Source organism: Physella acuta, unplaced genomic scaffold, assembly GCF_028476545.2.
Source record: "Physella acuta isolate Inbredline_101_S28 unplaced genomic scaffold, ASM2847654v3 ptg001840l, whole genome shotgun sequence".
In the NCBI taxonomy this organism is placed as follows: Eukaryota; Metazoa; Mollusca; class Gastropoda; family Physidae; genus Physella; species Physella acuta.
In genome coordinates, this window is record NW_026733349.1 from 6,508 (window position 1) to 25,876 (window position 19,369).

General features: G+C 34.5%; 1 protein-coding gene across 1 annotated transcript; it reads left to right on the top strand.

Annotated features, from left to right (window-relative positions):
• The first annotated feature begins 514 nt into the window (after positions 1 to 514).
• On the top strand, positions 515 to 12,249 carry LOC131930764 (uncharacterized protein C5orf34 homolog). Its single transcript, XM_059287372.1, has 13 exons — positions 515 to 682; positions 2,140 to 2,291; positions 2,733 to 2,875; positions 3,537 to 5,151; positions 5,798 to 6,041; positions 6,420 to 6,537; positions 7,332 to 7,423; positions 8,187 to 8,250; positions 8,882 to 9,076; positions 9,477 to 9,616; positions 10,383 to 10,484; positions 11,019 to 11,059; positions 11,689 to 12,249. The coding sequence occupies exons 2-13, from the start codon at positions 2,144 to 2,146 to the stop codon at positions 12,219 to 12,221; spliced, it is 3,435 nt and encodes a 1,144-aa protein (XP_059143355.1). The 5' UTR covers positions 515 to 682; positions 2,140 to 2,143; the 3' UTR covers positions 12,222 to 12,249.
• The last annotated feature ends 7,120 nt before the right edge of the window (positions 12,250 to 19,369 follow it).

The window sequence follows — 19,369 nt, forward strand, 5'->3', positions numbered from 1 at the left end:
CTTTCATATATTTTTATTGGGGGGGGGGGTGTACTTTAAACATTCATGGGGTGTTAGTGGGGGGGGGGAGTGTAATAAAATTTCCGGGTGGGAGGAGGGGGACTCTGGTTAAGTATATATTGTCTATATAAATTGTTTATTTTTTCTATTTCTTCCGGAGGGGGATGGGGTGGTGGATTGTCTTTGGGGGAATCTACCCACCCCTCGAAGCCATGACTGAAAGAAACTAATTAAAAAATAAAATAATTCGGATTCAACTTAAACTTCAAATAATGTCTGTAAAAATATTTAGCCAACTAAAATATATCCGTACACCTCAAAGTAAATTATCAAGAAACTAGACCAGACTATAGAGCTTAGAAAGACTAAGTGGTGTGTAGTAGTAGTATTGTCTCAACACTCAAATTAAAAATTTTAAAAAATTGGACCATTATAAGTTGGACCACATAGAGAAAGGGGGTCTTTTGAAATGCTTGCACCAGCCTGTCTCCAAGCAAGCTATGATATCGATTGATAATGTAGATCGGCGGGATCTCAAAACAATTAATAATAATAATAACAGGTGTTTCAGTTGTAATTAAAAGAACAGTGATGTTTGACGATTAGATCTATACCAATGTGACATTGGATTTCAATTAGATCTAGATTCTAGATCTAGTAGTTTACTAAGAAATAGAATCAAGTAAGAAACTGTCTGTCGACTTGTACTCACACTCACTGTTGTGACGTACAGTTACAGTGTGTACTACTGTGTACTGTGTACGTACTGTCTGGACTCTGTAGTCTGTACACTGTAGATCTAGTGTTTTTTACTCAAGTTTACTATTTTACCAAACATTTCATTACTTTACTTAACTATAATAGTAAAATGTCTACTCTTAAATCTACTAAAGTACTTTTAGTCAAGTTTCAAGGATAAGACTTTATTTACTCACTTTAGTTGACTTTTACTTTTAACTTTACTGATTACTTTCACTTGATTGCCCTTACGCCTTACTCACTCAGTCTTTCTGATTAAGGCCTTAGGCTACTTATGTAGTTAATTTTAAATTTACTGTTACTCAAGTCACAGTGTCAGTGTGTGTACCTGTGCTGGTTAAGTTAGTGAACTTAGGACTTAGACTTTAGTCTAGATCAAATTAATTACTTAATAAATTACTAGATCTAGTCTAGACTTCTAGCTAGCTAGAGTTAGTAATAAAGTTAGTAGGCCTAGCTAGCTAGTAAGTTCCCCTTTCAAACCTGACGGTCTATAGGGCAAATGAAGTTGAGTTCACTTGTTTCTGTGACCTTGACATTTGAAGAGATGGTGTGGTCAGCACTATGCCACATGCCCAGCCGCCTTTACTTTCCCTAACGTGAGGCCTTTACTTTCCCTAAAGTGAGTTAGGTACCCATCAGAGTTGGGTGGACTCAGGGACGATCTACTGACTTGAACCCGGATTCGAACTCGAGACTTACGGGTTAGCAGTCCAGCTCTCTACCGCTAGACCACTCCGTCCCATAGGCCTAGCTAGTATTAGATAAAAATTAGTAAGCGTGTTATAGTAGTAGTTGCAGAGTTGTTCTAGAATCATACCACAATATAGTAGTAGTAAACCTACTCTAACAACTTGCTAGTAACTAGTAACCAGAGTTCACTACTAGAGTTAACTAGAGTATTTTGTATCTGATCTTGACTAATCCAGAGTCTATAGACTAGTGACATAGTGGTACTATTATTACTATTTAACTACTTACTAATTACTACTACTAATTCTTTGCCTACTTGACTAGTGTAGGCCCTGAATATGTACTTTAACTTAACCAAGTAACGAGACTTAACTTGAATAACTGAACCAGACATCACTAGACACTTGAAGTGATAGGCCTGGCTTAGTAGGCTTAAATGTCTAGGTCTAAGATTTAGACTCAAGGAAACACTGAAACAGCAACTGTTTGTAGACTACTGTTACGTTATTGATGAGGGTTATAGACTAGAGTACTAGTAGAGTTAGGGTCACTCTTAGAATAAGAGATTATAAGGCTTATTTTAATGCTCATTTATAAATGAGAATTAAAATATTTTAGGTAATTTCTATAATTAAACTTTGAAGTAAATTTTATTTTTGAAAATTTTTATTTTTTTAAAAATGTTAGCAAAATGGCTCCCATCCCTGTGCTGATGATCCTGTATAGCAGTGATGCTGTTGAAGTTCGTTATTCTGATGGGTCGGTCTTGGAGCTGTCACCTTGTGGTTCTACTATGATTCATCATCAACCTGCCCCAAAGGGAGAGCATCCCATTCATGGTAAAACTTTAAACACGCTTTGTTTCTTTTGCAATTCTTTTTACTATGCTGTACTAAAATTTTGACCAAAACTACTTCCATTAAAGTGATTGTGTGTCCTAGCGGTAAAGCACTAGACTGCTAACACAAGAGTCTCTAGTTAGAATCTAGTTTCAAGATAATATAACGGCCCTGAGTACATCTAACTCTGACGGGTACCTAACTCATGTTAGGGGAAGTAAACATGGCTGGGCATATTGCTGACCACACGATCCCTTTAAATGCAGAGGTTACAGAAACAGGCAAACTCTAACTCACATAGACCATCAAGTTTGTAAGGGAACTTAACCCTAAAATTGCAGTTATTTATGTTATTTGCTCTTTTAAAAATAGCCTCAGATATAGCAACTATTGTGTTTTTTTATCATATTGATCTCTGACAATTGTCTCTAACTATTTCAGAGCTAACAAAAAAGATTCAGAAGCGTACAAGGTATGTGACCAGTGAACACAGAAACAAAGTACTCCAGGCCCTTGATTTTAGGAACAGATTTGCTGACAGACCGTATCTGTGTGAGGAGTTAATGTCCAAGGAGGAAATTTTGGCAAGTTCTTCAACAATTATTTTTAAGATAAAAAAAAACAATATCAAAATAATAAACTTTAAAGTTTGGTTTATAGGAAGAATTTTGATAAACTCTTCAACAATTTTTTTTTAAATAAAACAAAAAACCTTTCATTTTAGAAAAGAAATACAAAAGTTACTTTTTTATTGTTTGGTTGATCAAAATATAAGAAATTATGTAGGTAATCATATAGACGTTATGCACAAAATTGAGTTAGCATTAAGTATTCCTACCATGTACCTTTAAGTAGAGATATTTACATCAGGGGCAATCAGATAAGCTTACCAGATTTTTGAAATATAGTTTTAATGTAATCCATTTTTGATCATCATCTTTTCCTGTTTGTGCCTAAGGCGCATTGGGCAGGTAGAGTCCATCTGCTTCAGAGACCTCGACATATGAAGAGATAGTGTGGTCAGTACTATTCACAGCCACCTTTGTTTTCCCTAATATGAGTTAGGTACCCATCAAAGCTGGGTGCACTCAGGCACATTCTACAGACTTGAACCAGGATTCAAACTCAAGTCTTTTGGTTAACAGTCTAGATCTCTACTGCTAGGCCATGTAGTCCTATTATCCATTTTTGTTGCTAATCTTTCTACAGAAAAGGTATTAAAATTTTCAAATTTTTCTATTTTAGACATTGTATGCAAAGATTGACCGCATTGCGTGGCCTAAAGCAGCGGAGGCAAAGATTGAAGTCTTGCCCGATGGAAGCAGGAGGATAACCTCTGTGGATGAGTACGCCAGCCTGATTGTCTCCCCTCATGGCCAGGACTTCACAGTCTGCTATCTGTCACAGATTAGTGCAGACAAGAAAAAACACAAACACACATTCACACAGTCAGCTGACTCAAGTCACTCTCCACAACCACCTTTCAGGAAAACACAAAAGTCCCTGTGTGTTCATTCAAAGGGAAATTCACACGGAAAATTACCTGGAGAATATCAAGATGATTTGGATAATCCCAGGGCTAACGAAGCAGTAGTCCATCCCTTTAAGACGGTAGACCAAAAGCATTTACAGGACACAAATAGAAACTCAAATATGAACAATTTATCACAAGGTCCAGATTTTTATGTTAATCAACTGAAAGAAATGGTAATTAACCAATCTTCAGATAGAGAAAATTTCACTGGATCTATGCACAATCCATCTTTAAACACAAAGGTCTCCTCAAAATCTCCACAAACAGACCCTACAGTGAAGCCAGACTTGGCTCAGCCTGTTGCACTTGACAGTGTGAACAACGACAGTGTAGTTGTAGCCAAACCTCAGACACCCAGAGTTGTCCCCCCTTTTGCCACAGGCTCCCCAAACTCCCACGAAATCTCCAGCATCAGCCGCTCCTCCACCCCTGATGGGTTGAGGACCATTGTTGACTCCGACGCAACCCTGACCCACGACAGCACGGCCGACTCCCACTCAAAGGGTGTGTCGTATAAACAACGACACAGCTCGCCAACGCACTACACATCAAGCCCTTTTGAGAACCCTGAGCCTTTGAACACCAAGAAAAGAAATAGATTCACAGCCGATGTATCACTTAGTGGTTCGTTCTTAGGCAACCAGAAAGAAATAGTCCAGCCGGTTGAAGATAAGTGTCCAGCTGGAACTGACCAGCGTCCAGCGTATAGTAACCAGTGTCCACCTTATAGTGACCAGCATCCACCTTATAGTGACCAGTGTCAAGCTGGAAATGACCAGCATCCAGCTTATACTGACCAGCGTCTAGCTTATAGTGACCAGTGTCCAGCTGGAACTGACCAGCGTCTAGCTTATAGTGACCAGTGTCCAGCTGGAACTGACCAGTGTCCAGCTTATACTGACCAGCATCTAGCTTATAGTGACCAGTGTCCAGCTGGAACTGACCAGCGTCAGATCAATACTCACCAGCCTCAAACTTCTCACACTAATCCAGACCAGGATTCTACTCTAAAAAATAGTTCCGGAACATTCTCACCAGACAGCTTAGAGATCCAAAAAACTTTACTGGCTGGCTCAGCTCAGACAAGCAGTCCAGGTCATGCCAAAACATTGTCTGGTGAAAAGTATGACAGTCACATAGAAAAGAGACAAACAGCATTGTCTACAGACATTAAGGAGAACTTGGGGCTAGAGCTCACAGATGCAGAGAGTGGGAGTGTAGAAAGACACTTTTACGTGTGGTCGACCAAGCACGGTTCAAGAAGTGACTGCTCTGTTGAGTGGTCCTACCCTCTCAAGCTGGCTATTGAAGGCAGACTAAAACAAAGTTAGTTGTTTTTTTTTTTTTGTTTTTTTTTTTTAAATCTACATAATACTATTTTTAAAAATAACAATTTTTAATAAACAAATGCTATAAAATCTTTACTATCAAATTACATCATATAATTTGACACGGAAATTGCAATTATATTTAACTTTTTTTACTAATACATCTGAAAATTGATCTTATTCTGCTTTGAGGTTTAAGTTATTACAAAAATTCAATAAAAAGCAACAGAATTATTATTGTAATGTGGCTCTATGTTCTTTTAGTGGCAGTAAGGTGGGACAGTAGAGCTTATGACTGCTAACTCAAAAGTCTTGAGTTTGTATCCCATAATCTAATCTGTAGGACATAACTGAGTGTACCCAGCTTTGACGGGTACCTGACTCAAGTTATTGAAACTTAGATGGCTAAGCATAATGCTGACCACACCATCACCCTGTATGCCGAGATCATTAAAATAGATGAACTCTGCTCCATTGTCCTATGTTTCTTTGTCATGAATTCGAAAAGATGATTATGTGTTCTGCTATTTTTTTACTAACATTTATATTCATATATTTTAATTACCAGTAAAAATTAATCTATATTTTTCACTATTCCCAAAAAAATCTCTTTCCCCACCCCTCAACAACCCTTAACTGCACAGGTGCAGATTATTCTACCTCCCGCCCCACCCAGGAAGAGCTTCAAACAGCAAAGGTCATAGGTCACTCTAGAGACACTGACTACAGCCACACCCAGGTGCCCCTCCCCCTGCCCCTAACCTGCCCCTTCCAACACAAAGACAAGGAATTCCTGAACCAGCTTGAGGAATCTATGGCTGAATCCTCAGACAGCGGGTTCCAACGTGGCAAACTCAAAGTCATTATTTCAGAGAGCGTTGTTTACCGGTGAGTAGTTTTAGTTACACATTTTAACCTTTAAGCCTTTTATTTTTAAATCATTTCTGTTAAACTTACAATATAAATTGTATCACATTTTTTTTTACAGTTTATGTATTTCGTATTAATTCTCTTTAACACTGCATTTACACTTGCAACCTGTATACTATATACGTCTAGGAAAAAAACATTGCCGTAGGTTAATTTTATCAGAACATGTATAGGCCTACTCCCTTATTGCAAAGTTTTTTTTTGCTAGACGAGTATAGTATACATGCTGCTAGTGTAAATGCAGTGTTCAGGCTATATTTTCATGCAACACTGTAATCAGTTTTAACACTTCTCTTTAAATAAAAATGTCTATAGAATTGTTTGTTTGTTCACCAGTCTTGTACAGTGTGGGGACATCAAAATGATTGAAGTCTACCCTGGGGATGGGAGTGTTCTGGTCTCTCAAGGTGTCAAGGGACATTTCTATGTTCATTATGTTTTGGTTGGAGAGCAGGTCAGCACTCTTCAGTTTTAAAGTTTTAGTTTGTTGGTAGGGGTGTAATGGTGTCTAGCAGTATTTCTATGTTCATTAGGCTATGTTTTGGTTGGAGAGCAGGTTAGCACTCTTCAGTTGTAAAGTTTTAGTTTGTTGGTAGGGGTGTCATGGTGTCTAGCAGTATTTCTATGTTCATTATGTTTTGGTTGGAGAGCAGGTCAGCACTCTTCAGTTACAGAGTTTTAGTTTGTTGATAAGTGGCAGTGGTGTTAAGCAATAATTCTCTGTTCATTATATTTTTGTAGTAGAACAGGTTTGTACTTCTCTTTCAGAGGATTTTTATTATTTCTAATGTAAAAAAATTTTCTGAAAGTAGTATTTTACACAAATTTTCTATTTAGGTTTTTACGACTAATTTAGTGAAAAACTTCACCTCAAATCTTTACTGATTTTCTTTCCTTAAGAGCGAAAAAAAGTTTTTTTTAATAGTCTAAAGCAGGGGTCTCCAAACTACAGACTGCGGGCCGCATTAGGTCTTCTCATCTGGCCCGTGGAGATCTTTTTGTCCACAGAAAAGATTTTTGTTGGAGGTGGCTGATCAACTTTGCCAAGAAAATTCAAAACAATTTGAAAATGTAGCCAACTTGAAGAAATTCCTACAAGAAACTCTGGCCCCCGAACAGAAATTTTATAGTTAATGCGGCCCTCTGGCTGAAAAGTTTGGAGACCCCTGGTCTAGAGTTATCTCACACGGAACAGTTTTTTTTTTCTAACCAGTAACACTTGAATGAATTTTGTGTTTCTTGTTTCAGCTAGAAGAAAGAACATACTCATTGAAATCTCTGCCTCCTGGTAAACCAAAGGGCAGATACTCATTGGAAAAACTGATCAAAACAGCAAACAGGTGAGAGTCATATACATCAGGACTTCAATTCAAAGAGGTTTTAAGGTCTCATTTAAGGAAAATTTTTATATTATATTTTTATTTTATATTTATGAAAACATGGTTGCAGAGATAGGACATTTTTATTTCAAGCCTAGTCTTCTTGTATGCTGAATATTGTGTTTCCCTCCCATTTTAACTTCTGTTAGTTAAAGCCTGCATTTTAAACCCCCCGGGCAGATAAACCTTGATACCTGGGGACAGTTATCTCACAGTAATCCATCAAGGAGAGACAACTTCATAATCAAACAACTGCTGCCATGTAGTTTGTTCTTGGATAGACAAAGGCTATGGAAGCAAACCCAGAAAGAAAAGCAGGCTGAATTCTGAGTCAGCTGGCTATGTGGTGCATAAAAGTTGACACGTAATACTTAATTGTGTTGGAGGAAATCATATCCAACATTACAATCAAGTACTGAGAAGAAGAAGATAAGGGTATGGCGGGGGTCGGGTGGTAGAGCTTACATCTTCAAACCAGAAATTCATGAGTCCAGATTCCTTCTCAAGATCTCTCGAAACGTTCTTGAGTTCACTCAGCTCTCATGGTGATGTTAGAGAAACTGAGGCAGCTGAGCACACTGCTGACCATATGTTGAGGTCATTGAAGCAGATGAACTCAACTTCATTTGTACCATGTTCCTTGGGCACAAATAGAAAAAGCTGATGAACAGAATGTTAAAGCTGATGTTTGAACTTCCTCTACCCACTTGAAATGTTGTTGCAGGTTTTTATCAATGAACAACCAATGGGATGTGAGGGGGATTAGTGAGAAATCTCCTTGCTGGAAGGTAAGAATTGTTGACTTTCTTCTGTGTATAACTGGCTTGGGGGTCTTGTTGCTGGAAGGTAAGAAGTGTTGCAACTTTCTTCTGTGGATAACTTGCTTGTGATCAGTGAGAAATCTCCTTGCTGGAAGGTAAGAAGTGTTGTGACTTTCTTTTGTGTATAGTATAACTGGCTTGGGGTCTCCTACACTATAGTATTTTATACCATTGCCCTTTACTTCATACAATGCATATCACAAAATGACAAACCACCCTTACCCCCTTCAAGCTCTGTTTCCCTTTAACCCATACAACAACAATATAATACCAAACAAAGGAAGTTAGCCAGAATGTGTACACCATCTCTTATAATACAACATTATTTCTATCTGGCTCCGTTAGGTTTCAGTGTTGTGCTTTAACTTAGTCATATCTGAATTAGGCTTTAGTATTACGCTTTAATTAATCACATATCTAAATTTGGTCTCACTACTGATCTTGACTTAGTCACATATCTAAGTTAGATTTCAGTATTGTACTTTACCTGGTTACATATCTGAATCAGGTTTCAGTATTGTACTTGACTTAGTCACATACCAAATTTGGTTTTGGTAGAGTACTTTATCTAGTCACATATTATTGAAATGTTTCACAGAAAGAAATTGTTGCTGTTGTTGAGCCATTATCATCCTCCTTGCTTGAAGAGTGCTGTGTTGAAGGCCTGGGGAAATTTTCTGCTTTCACAAATGGAAGAGTTCGAGTAGTGTTTGAAGACAGGGCAGCTTTAGACCTGGTTTGCAATTTTCAACGGCGTTTGTCTGAATGCCTGCAACACAGTAGAGAGTTACAAGTAACAAAATTCTATAATTTCAACATTTTAGTATGTTTTATATTATCATCTTTTCCCGTTCATTCCCAAGACACATGGGGCAGATGAAGTAGAGTTCATCTGTTTCAGTGGCCTCAGCATTTGAAGGGATAGTGTGGTCAGCACTATGTTCAGCTGCCTTTATTTTCCCTAATGTAGTCAGGTACCCATTAGAGCAGGATGAACTCAAGGATGTTCAACTGGCTTGAACCTGGATTCAAACTTGAGACTTTTAGGTTAGCAGTCTAGCGTCCTACCGCTAGGCAATGCTATTCCATATGGTTTATATATTATTTATTAGTCATGCCAAAAAAAGGTTCCTAGCTTATATCAAAAGTTATAACATTATAAAAATATTTTACGTAAGTTTATTTCTCCCCAGACATCTCTGCCAGGTGCGGAGATGGTGACCCCACCACTGACCACCACAGATTCTGTTATTGGTACCAGTTCAGCTCGACTCCTCCTTCCCTCTGGGAGATACGTCACAGTGGACTGTCTTAACCCCGGGCCTTACAAAAAGTAAGTGAGAATATTTAGCAGACTATTTCATGTATTGTCTTAAAATGTTTTTTTACTTTGCATGTTGGCCTTAAAAAGATACTTTTTAAGTAAATCATAAAGCAAAGTAATGTTTACTAACGCTGTTTAATGGTACTTAAGACATTTAAAACTAAAATGAGTTTGGTTCAGAAGCTCAACTCACTAGGACATTCCTAAGTCCACCTTTCTCTGATGGGTACCTGAAAGTATGACTGGGTGTGTATAGCCCTGCCCACATGATTCATTTATGTACTGAGGTCAAAGAACTCTACTTCATCTGTCTGTTAAGATTTTGAGAAAAGGATAGCTACACATAAAACTAAATTTATTTCCTACACATGTAAAACTTTAAGAAACCATTGGTTGGGGAATAGAGTGCACGACTCTTAACCCAAAAGCCTTGAGTTCAGATCCTAGATTTTCAAATCTTTAGGGCATCCCTGAGTCCACCCAGCTCTGATGAGTAGGCTATCTGACTAACATTAGGGAAAGCTACAGCTTAGAACTGACCACACTATCCAATTATCTAAGGGAGCTCACAGAAACAGGTGAACTCAACTTTATCTGGCCTGTGAAATTGCTTTTGAATTGTGCATGTTATCAGGTATCTTAAGTTTTTACACATGAAACTAATTTTAAAAAACTTGAAGTGTTTTAATTCTATAACCTACGATGTTTTTTTTTTTCCAGCTAAATAAAATATTTTGTTTTATTTTTTTAAACTTAACATCTGTGTGTGTCTCAGGTACATTCAGGCAGCACACGAATGGGCCATGTGGGTCAACGCCTCGCCCCTAGAGCGTCAACACTTCTACACACAACTCTACGCACCAGCTATTATCCAACAGTAGGTCATTTTGTACTATCACATCAAACAAAACCTTGTGTCATATAGAGATTGTTTTCTTTACAAATATATAAATTGAAATAATTGTATGTGTGTGTATTTACACATATAGATGTATTATATTTCTTTCTTTTGTGATTATTTTTAAGGATTTAATGAACCCATTATTGATGTTAAATGGAGGAAACAATTTTTTTAAAATTTGAAGTTGCAAGTTTGATATTTTTAAAAAATGGGTCAGCGTGGTTAGATTGTAGAGCGTATGACTGCTAACCCGAAAGTCTCAAGTTTAAATCCTGAACAACGTCCCTGATTCCACCCAGTTCTGGTGGGTACCCGACTCACGTTAGGGAAAGTAAAGGCTGCTGGGCGTAGTACGGACCACATTATCGCTTCATATGCCAAGGTCACTGAAACAGGTGAACTCTACTTTACCTGCCCGATGGGCCATCAGGTTGAAAGGATACTTTACTTTACCTTTTGGTATCTAATTAATTTAAAGCAAATGATTTAATTAAAATAACTATTTTTCAGGGTGGTTGACAGTGAGTTGAAGAGAATAAACTGCTTCAAATGTATCCTTGCTTTGATTAAATGGAAAACTAATTTTTACATCATTGACCTATTATTGAGATAATTAGTACTTAATTGTTAATGATGATTGCATCTTGTCGCAATTAACTAACACAGTTCCTGCCTGGGAAATTATTTTTCTTTATGATTTTAAAACCAGCTGATGCAGTATTTCTCTCAAATTCTTTTGAAAGTCCAAACCTCTAAAATTATTTACATTTTTCTTATTTCAATAGCTTTTTTAAACAGCATTTAATTTTTACTATTTTGTTTTAAATGGAAAGTACTTTAATATATATAATATTTAGAAGGTATATCTAATGTCACTTTGGTGCTTTTACAGCTACTGAATCTAATTTTGACCCTAGCAGCAATACACACAGAAAATATACAGTATATTGTGTTGCAAACATTTTTTATTAAAACCACATTTTTTTGGTTTAATCAGATGGTTAACTGAAAAAATGTCTCTATGGTGAATGCTCTACTTCTTAAAGTTTAGATTATTTTAGTGTGTCTTATACATTTAGTATAAGAACATACAATTTTTAAATGTTAATTTAATTTTAAACAGTTAATTAACTAAACTAATTTCATTGGTTGATGTAGTTCTTCCTTAAGTTTTGACCAGACATGCTGGAGCACACCATAGCCAAACAGAATCAAAGTAAATCAAATCAGCTGGCACAATCTGCCAACAAAAACAGCTCTTACAAACCTGCAATAGCAGCTAGTTCTCAAAATTCTAATATGGGACATTTTAACACAAAAGATCCATTACTGAGAGATCATATTCCTTCAGTGCATGATCAGTCCTACCCTCCATCAAATTTAAGAAGTCAGACACATCCAATGCATGACCAGTCCTACCCTCCATCAAATTTGAGAAGTCAGACACATTCAATGCATGACCAGTCCTACCCACCATCAAATTGTACAAGCCGGACACATCCAGCTTATGACCATATCCGCCATCCACCAATGTTGAATGATCCAACATATCCTTCATCCGTCCATCCCCACCGTCCATCAAAGCTCAGATGGTCCAACACAAAAGAGGATGAAATTCTGCAAGGTTTTCAAAATGTCAGACAAGTTCTTTTACAGAACTCAAATCTCATTCAAGACATTGACAATTTTTTGGAAAAGAGCAAATCATCCTAGCAAGATCATTGATAATTAAATCTTATAGCCTAATAGTTAAACACAGATATAAAGAGTCAGGCATCTCACTAGTGAGCTAAGCGTTCTGGGTTCAAATCCTGATCAGTGATGGAATTCAGTCAGGTAATTGACTGTTGAGTTTACTCAGTTCTTAAAAGTTCCTGACATATATTGAAGGAACGCAGCTAATGAACATTGTAGAGATTCTTGTATGGTCTTACAAAAGATGACCTCAAGTACATCTCCCCTCCTGGAATTTGTTTACATATTTTTACAGTATTTTATATCCATGTGGTATAAGATTTTGCCTTAAGCTAAACCTAACTTACTAAGTATGGAAATAATGACCATAATGGCATTTATTTTGTTCTAATCAGTCAAGAATTCATTGTAACGATTCCTGACAAATTGTTCTGTGGTAGGGTTCGGCGTGGTCGAGTCAGTAAAGCTCATGGTTGCTAAACCGAAAAGTCTCGAGTTCGAACCCTCGGGCAGATGAGGCTCGTTAGCTGGGGACAGCCACTCTTCTAGGAGAGACAACTCCAAAATTAAACAACTGCTGCCTTGTAGTTTGTTCTTGGTTGGACAAAGGCTATGGAAGCAAATCCAAAAAGAAAAGTCAATGGCCTCAATGGCGCATAACCAGTTGACACGTAACACTTAATTGTGTTGGAGGCGTGGTCGAGTCGGCAAAAAGCTCATGGTTGATAAATTCGAACAAAGTCTCGAGTTCAAACCCACTGGCAGATAAATCTCGATCCCCTCAACACGAAGAAGAAGAAGAAGTTCTGTGGTCTGGCTCAGTCATATGACTTTACCAGGACAATATATAACAGACAGAGCCAAAGAGAACTTTATCAAGGCCAGTCAGCTCTAAATAGTACCCGGCATTGGTTGGAATAAACTTATTTTTTCTGCCCTTGACTGCTAATATCTTGCAAACTACTCAATATTTTTCACAAAAAATTCAGTTGTATATAAAATATGTATAACAATGAAAAAACCAAGATTTCTCATTTTAGCATCTAGTGCCTTATTTTGTGATTGTTTTTCAAATATTTGCCAAAAAACAGTATTTGCTTTAATGGTCTTATCTGAGAACATGCGTGATTCAATTTTTTCTGTTATTCAATATTCAACTAGCCCAGCAATCAGAAACTTTTTGGTAGAACACTAGCAGCTTATTTAGTGAGTTAAATTGTAAAATTATGTAACATTTATTCTCATCTGAGAACAAATTTCTAACACAAAAAGCCGTTTTTGTTCAGTGTAAGATCCACACTTGTTCAAAGCACTATAATTGTTCAGTGAAAGTCATGCTTCAGTGAAAGTCATACTTCAGTAAAAGTCATACTTCAGTGAAAGTCATACTTCAGTGAAAGTCATACTTCAGTAAAAGTCATACTACAGTGAAAGTCATGCTTCAGTGAAAGTCATACTTCAGTGAAAGTCATGCTTCAGTGAAAGTCATGCTTCAGTGAAAGTCATACTTCAGTGAAAGTCATACTTCAGTAAAAGTCATACTACAGTGAAAGTCATACTTCAGTGAAAGTCATACTACAGTGAAAGTCATACTTCAGTGAAAGTCTTGTTGAAGAGCCATAATTGTTCAGTGCAAGAGGAACGAGCTCCTGCAAGTGACCTTTGACCCAGCCAATGATAGATTATGCAAATTAGCTATAACAATACAGGTATTTATTATGGCAAGTGTTATGTTGCCAGGATATTCTCCCAAGTAAAATTTTACCATATGAAGTATGGTTTTGTCCTGCTTATTTCACATTTCTGGCCCAAAGTATTCAAGTTCTAACCACTGTGATAATCCAACCAGCTTAGGCTGACACATAATGGAGAGTAAAGACTATGCAAACTCTTTACAATAGTCAGGTGAAATGTTTATCTTTGTTGTAGAACTTCATGTAATGTGGTGTATTAATGTGGCTTGCGTATAACAGAGCTTTGCACCTGAGTCAACTTGGTCCATGCTAATGATGTCAGTCATTAACACCTATAAAAGCAAATTGTTTTAGCTAATTATATATTTTTTTAAATTTGTATCTCTTTTTACGATATATAAAAATGATTAAGTTCTTACACGCTTACATAATAATGTGAGTACAATATTGCAAATGTATGTACATGTTGATTAAACATTTAATATTTTTTTAACGAATATGCAATTACGTTAACTACTTTTGTAAGCTTGTCTGTGTCTAATTTCCATTGCTAAAAATGGTTTAGTAATTCTAATCACTGTTTGTAGCTGCCCTTTAGTTAAAATCACCACCAATATTCTAAATATTAGGACTACCTACAGGTAGAAACACTCACATGATCAAAATAAAAACAACAATGTGTAGCAAAAAGGATGCGTTTTATTCAATTTCTCTACAACCCTGGTACTTAAGCAAAACTTTTAATGCATTTTAAAAAAAAATTATTATTCAAGACTGGTGTTTTAAAAAATTCAATGTATCTCTTTTTTTTTTTCAAATAAGAAATTCACCAACAATTGTACAAAAGAACTGTTAGTTGAAATTATCTCCCCTATCATTTTTTTTTATAAACTTAAAAAATGAAATTTAGCCTGTCTACCAATAGTGTTAATTTTAAAAGCAAGTCAACCTAATGTTAAATAACACATTGGGGAGGGGGAGGTTCATTTTAATGTTCACTTTGCATTTATTTTTAAAAAAAAAAGAATCCACTTAGTAAATTAAACAGGAAATTAAATAAACAATACACTTATTTAAAAAATAATTCAATCAAATAACATGTATGTATGATCAATGTTTGTTTATAAGGTGAATTTCATTTATAAAAATACAATAGTAAAGTTGCAAGTACTAATACAATTCTGTGCTTACTGTTCCAAACCTCAATCCTAAAAGTTTAATTTGAGTTCAACTTTTTAAAACTGGCCAGATTTTTATAAAACTTTTTTTTAAAATACAAAATGTAAATATATTGATGCCTCGTATTTCAAGAACTCAAAACTTGAAAAGGATTTATAACGATATACTTTTTGTATGTATGGTTGAAGACCTGTGATCTGAACTTGACTTGTATGAACCTACTACACCTGCATTCTCTCAGCACTTTTTAAAATAGTTGTAACCCTGCCGTATTTGTGAACACTTCTACACTTTTGTTAACACATGTAGTACCTAGAGAGCCACAAGCCTGTCGACTAAACTAAAATACAGAAAGGTCCAAAAAACCATTTTTCTCGCAGTTTTAAATTGAAATTTATTAAAACTTGCATAATTGCGCAATTTAAGGGACATAACCCGAACTTGTAAAACTTGTCACTTTGCAGGCAGTTAAGCACTCTTAAGCTAGGCATCATCACAACATGTGTTGCTGACATGGATAGGAATAAAATAAGGTTAATTCAATAGATTAGAAGAACAATGAGATACAAAAGTTTCAATTGGTTTTTCTGCTAGGATAATATGCAGTTATACCTAGATTTATTCTGTGTATTGAGTGTTTCATTAGAGTAGCTAACAGTCACTGATTATAGAACATACCAAGCACTGAATCAAGTGGGTTATTACAGTAGTTGTGACTAGTTATAGAACATCACCAAGCACTGAATCAAGTGCGTCATTACAGTAGCTAACTGTGACTGATTATAGAACATCACCAAACACTGAATCAAGTGGGTCATTACGGTAGGTAACTGTGATTGGTTATAGAACAAACATGAGGCCAGATACTTCCAAGCACTGAATGTGAAGTACAAGGCACCAATATAAACTTGATAAAATTATTTTAAACTACCTCAAATTTCCTTTTTTTTTTTTTTTTTTTTGCAAAATTACACAATTTTTTACAAAATGAGTCATTATCGGCCTAATATTGTAAAAAAAAATGTCATTATGATTGAAATATAAACATAAAACCTATACCAAATTGTTGTTTAATTATTTTTAAGCTTACATTATTCAGCCAATGATTTCAGAAACTCTCTTTTATCCTGTTCAAGTACATACTGTATGTAAAATTATTTCCCTTTAATCTAATTTTAAAGCCATTTCTTTATTCACTAACCCATCATTTCACTCCTACATTACATTTAAAATGCCCTATACAAAGCTGTGCTTATTATTAATTATCTGCAAATTATTTAAACGATTAAGTAAATCTATGTGTTGTTATTGATAACTATAAAAATAGGAAAACTATTTTTAAAAATACATTTTTAACAATGATTAGCATATTTAAATATATTCAACTATAATAAACATACATATTAAATATTTTCACAAACAATCTGGACACGACACACACAGTGGAAGATTACAATGTTGCCTACAGTAGAGAATAAAAGCAGAAGCAATTTACTCTCCAAAATAAAAGTTTAAACATGCTTCTTGATTACATCTCATTTATTAAATGATAGGGGGAATGGGTTAGATGGTGATGAACTGAATAACTGATTTTTCCAAACTCTGATTACTTTAAATTTTTTTAAAAATGTCAATTATTATACTAGGGTATTTTTTAAATTCAAAATGGGAATCAAGATATGAAACAATTCTTTTGATGTGTGTCCAATGGGATGACAAAAGAAATTGTTTTAAAGTTTAATTTTTTACGATGGAATGAGAACAAGTTTTTTTCTTAAATATACATACATACAGAAAACAAAAGTGATTGTCTAACTGTATAAGCAGTTCAAAGTAATTTTTTTACTAAAATAAAGTTTAATGGATGGAATGACCTAATATCCATGAGATAGAACAAGTTAAACTCCACTCTTAACTCTATGTTATCAATTAATTTTTAATTTTATTTCAGTTATGTTAAATATTTGTATTATTAATTAATGTGTTGAATGGCTTGTTTGTATTACTTCAAAATTAAATTAAATACAACCCTGAAGCACACTCATAGTCATTGGTTACATTAAACATTGGCCAGATAAATTGATTATAATATTGCCAAGAAAAAGATTTGGTAAAAATATTGGCCAGGTTGAACTGAATATTACAAAGACCGAATTAGGGCCTCCAAAAATTCAGGTTTCCACTAGCTAAAGCTTTACACAACTATTGTCTAAACATGAGATATAACCACAGAGTTGTTGAGGGCGTTTTGGATTTTAAAGAAAATTTAAGGCAATTAGTTTGTTCAAACGTGTCAATAACTACAATATTTTAACATTGTAACAGTTTAAACATGCATATCTAATACAGTTAAGTCAATTTAAAACTTCTTAGCCATACAATTAAGTAGAAATGATTATTTCTAATGTAGAAAAATTTCTAAAAGTAGTATTTTACACACACATTTTCTTTTTGGGGGTTTTTAATTTTTCATAAACCCAATGTTAAACTTCACTTGTGAAGATTTCCAATAGCAAAAATTGTGTCTAGACAATGACATCAAAATGCATGTAGTCAGTAATATTGCTTTAAGAGTTAACAAGACCAAAAACAAAGGTTGAAGATTAATTTTTGTTTGTTACAAACGGAAACAAAAAGAAAGCAAAAAAAATGCATGCATGATTTTGCAAATTGTTGACACAAAAATTAAGATATTATATTCACTTCAAAAATTTTAATAATTTAGTAAAAACAGATATCACACAGATTACACATTATTTGCTTTCCTGAATTCCTTGGCAATTCACTATAATTGAAATTAATCTTTAAAATAGCTATTTTACAAGTAAGGTTTCAGAAAGTTTAGTATATCTGATAAAGATTTTTTATTCCATGGTAATGACTTGGTAATTGCTGAAAATTTCAAATGATCAGACTTGATCAGCATTATAAACAGTTATAATTCTAGAACTGAAAACTATTTAAGAAAATATAAGCCCAGTTTCTAAAAAAATTAATTCAATGTCCGAGTTGGCATTTTGTTTTATTTTTTATCCGCTTCAAACAATTATTGAAAATAAATTTTTCTTTCTTTAAAAAAACCCTGCAATTATATAAACTTTTACAGTAAATTGATAAGTCTTAAAAATTCAGAAAAGACGTCATTGATGAAATATCTCACTGTTTAGACTATCAGCTGATTACTACCAAATGACTGAGGACTAATTGGACGGTGCAATAAGATAGATTCAATTAATTTAATTATACAAAAATTAATCAAGAGATTTTGAAATTATGTTAATACCAATCATTTTAAAATCATTTCATGTCAATGAAACTGATTAGAACTCTAATTCAAAGTAATTTTGGAGTATTTAACAGCATGTATCTTAAAAGCAAAAAAAAAAAAAAAAAAAAAAAAAAAAGGTATTATGTTCACTTTGTGAGAAATGAATAATTTTAAAAAAAGCTCATGATGCCAAGTCATTTGTTCAGTTTCTCACTTAAAACACTTGAGTGGACAAACATTTAAAAATCACAGTCAACACAATGCTGGCTGATGAGTCCAACCTGACATGCAATGTTTAAATAAAATGCTGATTTTTTTTTCTTTTGTCTCTGTGAACAACACAACTACGATGTCAAATTAAGCTGGGTTTTATATATTCAATATGAATAACAATAACAAAACAAAAAAATTTAAAACAATATTAAAATTGTCGCTAAACTGCATAAGTAAAAATTCATGAAATAAGTTAAATATGATTTCTATCTAAGTTTTAAAGAAAAAAGCTAGTGCTTAAAAAATAACTAACAAGTAACTGTATTGACAATAAAATTTGCTCCATGCATGTTTTTATTTAATTTTATCCTTTTTAAAAAAAAATGTAGCTAATGAAAACATCATTTAAAATAATGTTAAACATCATATAACAATAATTTCAATACAATATCCATGCATTCAATTATCAAATTATTTCCATTGAATTATAGTTTTAGTTTTTAACATGAATATTGCGAAGATTAAAAGAAATTAGTTAATCGTACTCCTGGACTAAAAAATTACCACTTTAAGAAGATTAAATGCAGGTGAAAATAAAAACGTATTTGAACAAGGCAATTGAGTTGACAGCACATGGTAACAAGAGGTGTTGATCAAAGATTGACTCCAAGTACTTTATCGCAGTCACTTTTTAAATAAGCAACAACACATTTCATACAAATTTAGAGCAAAAATATTTTTTATGAAAAGCTACAGCTATTTTAATCTACTTTTTTTGAAAAACCGATGCTAAGTTAATGAAAAAAAAAATC

Excerpts from the sequence above, each read along its gene's own strand:
- LOC131930764 (XM_059287372.1), top strand. The coding sequence starts at position 2,144 with ATGGCTCCCATCCCTGTGCTGATGATCCTGTATAGCAGTGATGCTGTT. Across the intron at positions 5,152-5,797 it reads TGAAGGCAGACTAAAACAAA|GTGCAGATTATTCTACCTCC; the intron begins GTTAGTTGTTTT and ends TTAACTGCACAG. Across the intron at positions 6,042-6,419 it reads TCAGAGAGCGTTGTTTACCG|TCTTGTACAGTGTGGGGACA; the intron begins GTGAGTAGTTTT and ends TTTGTTCACCAG.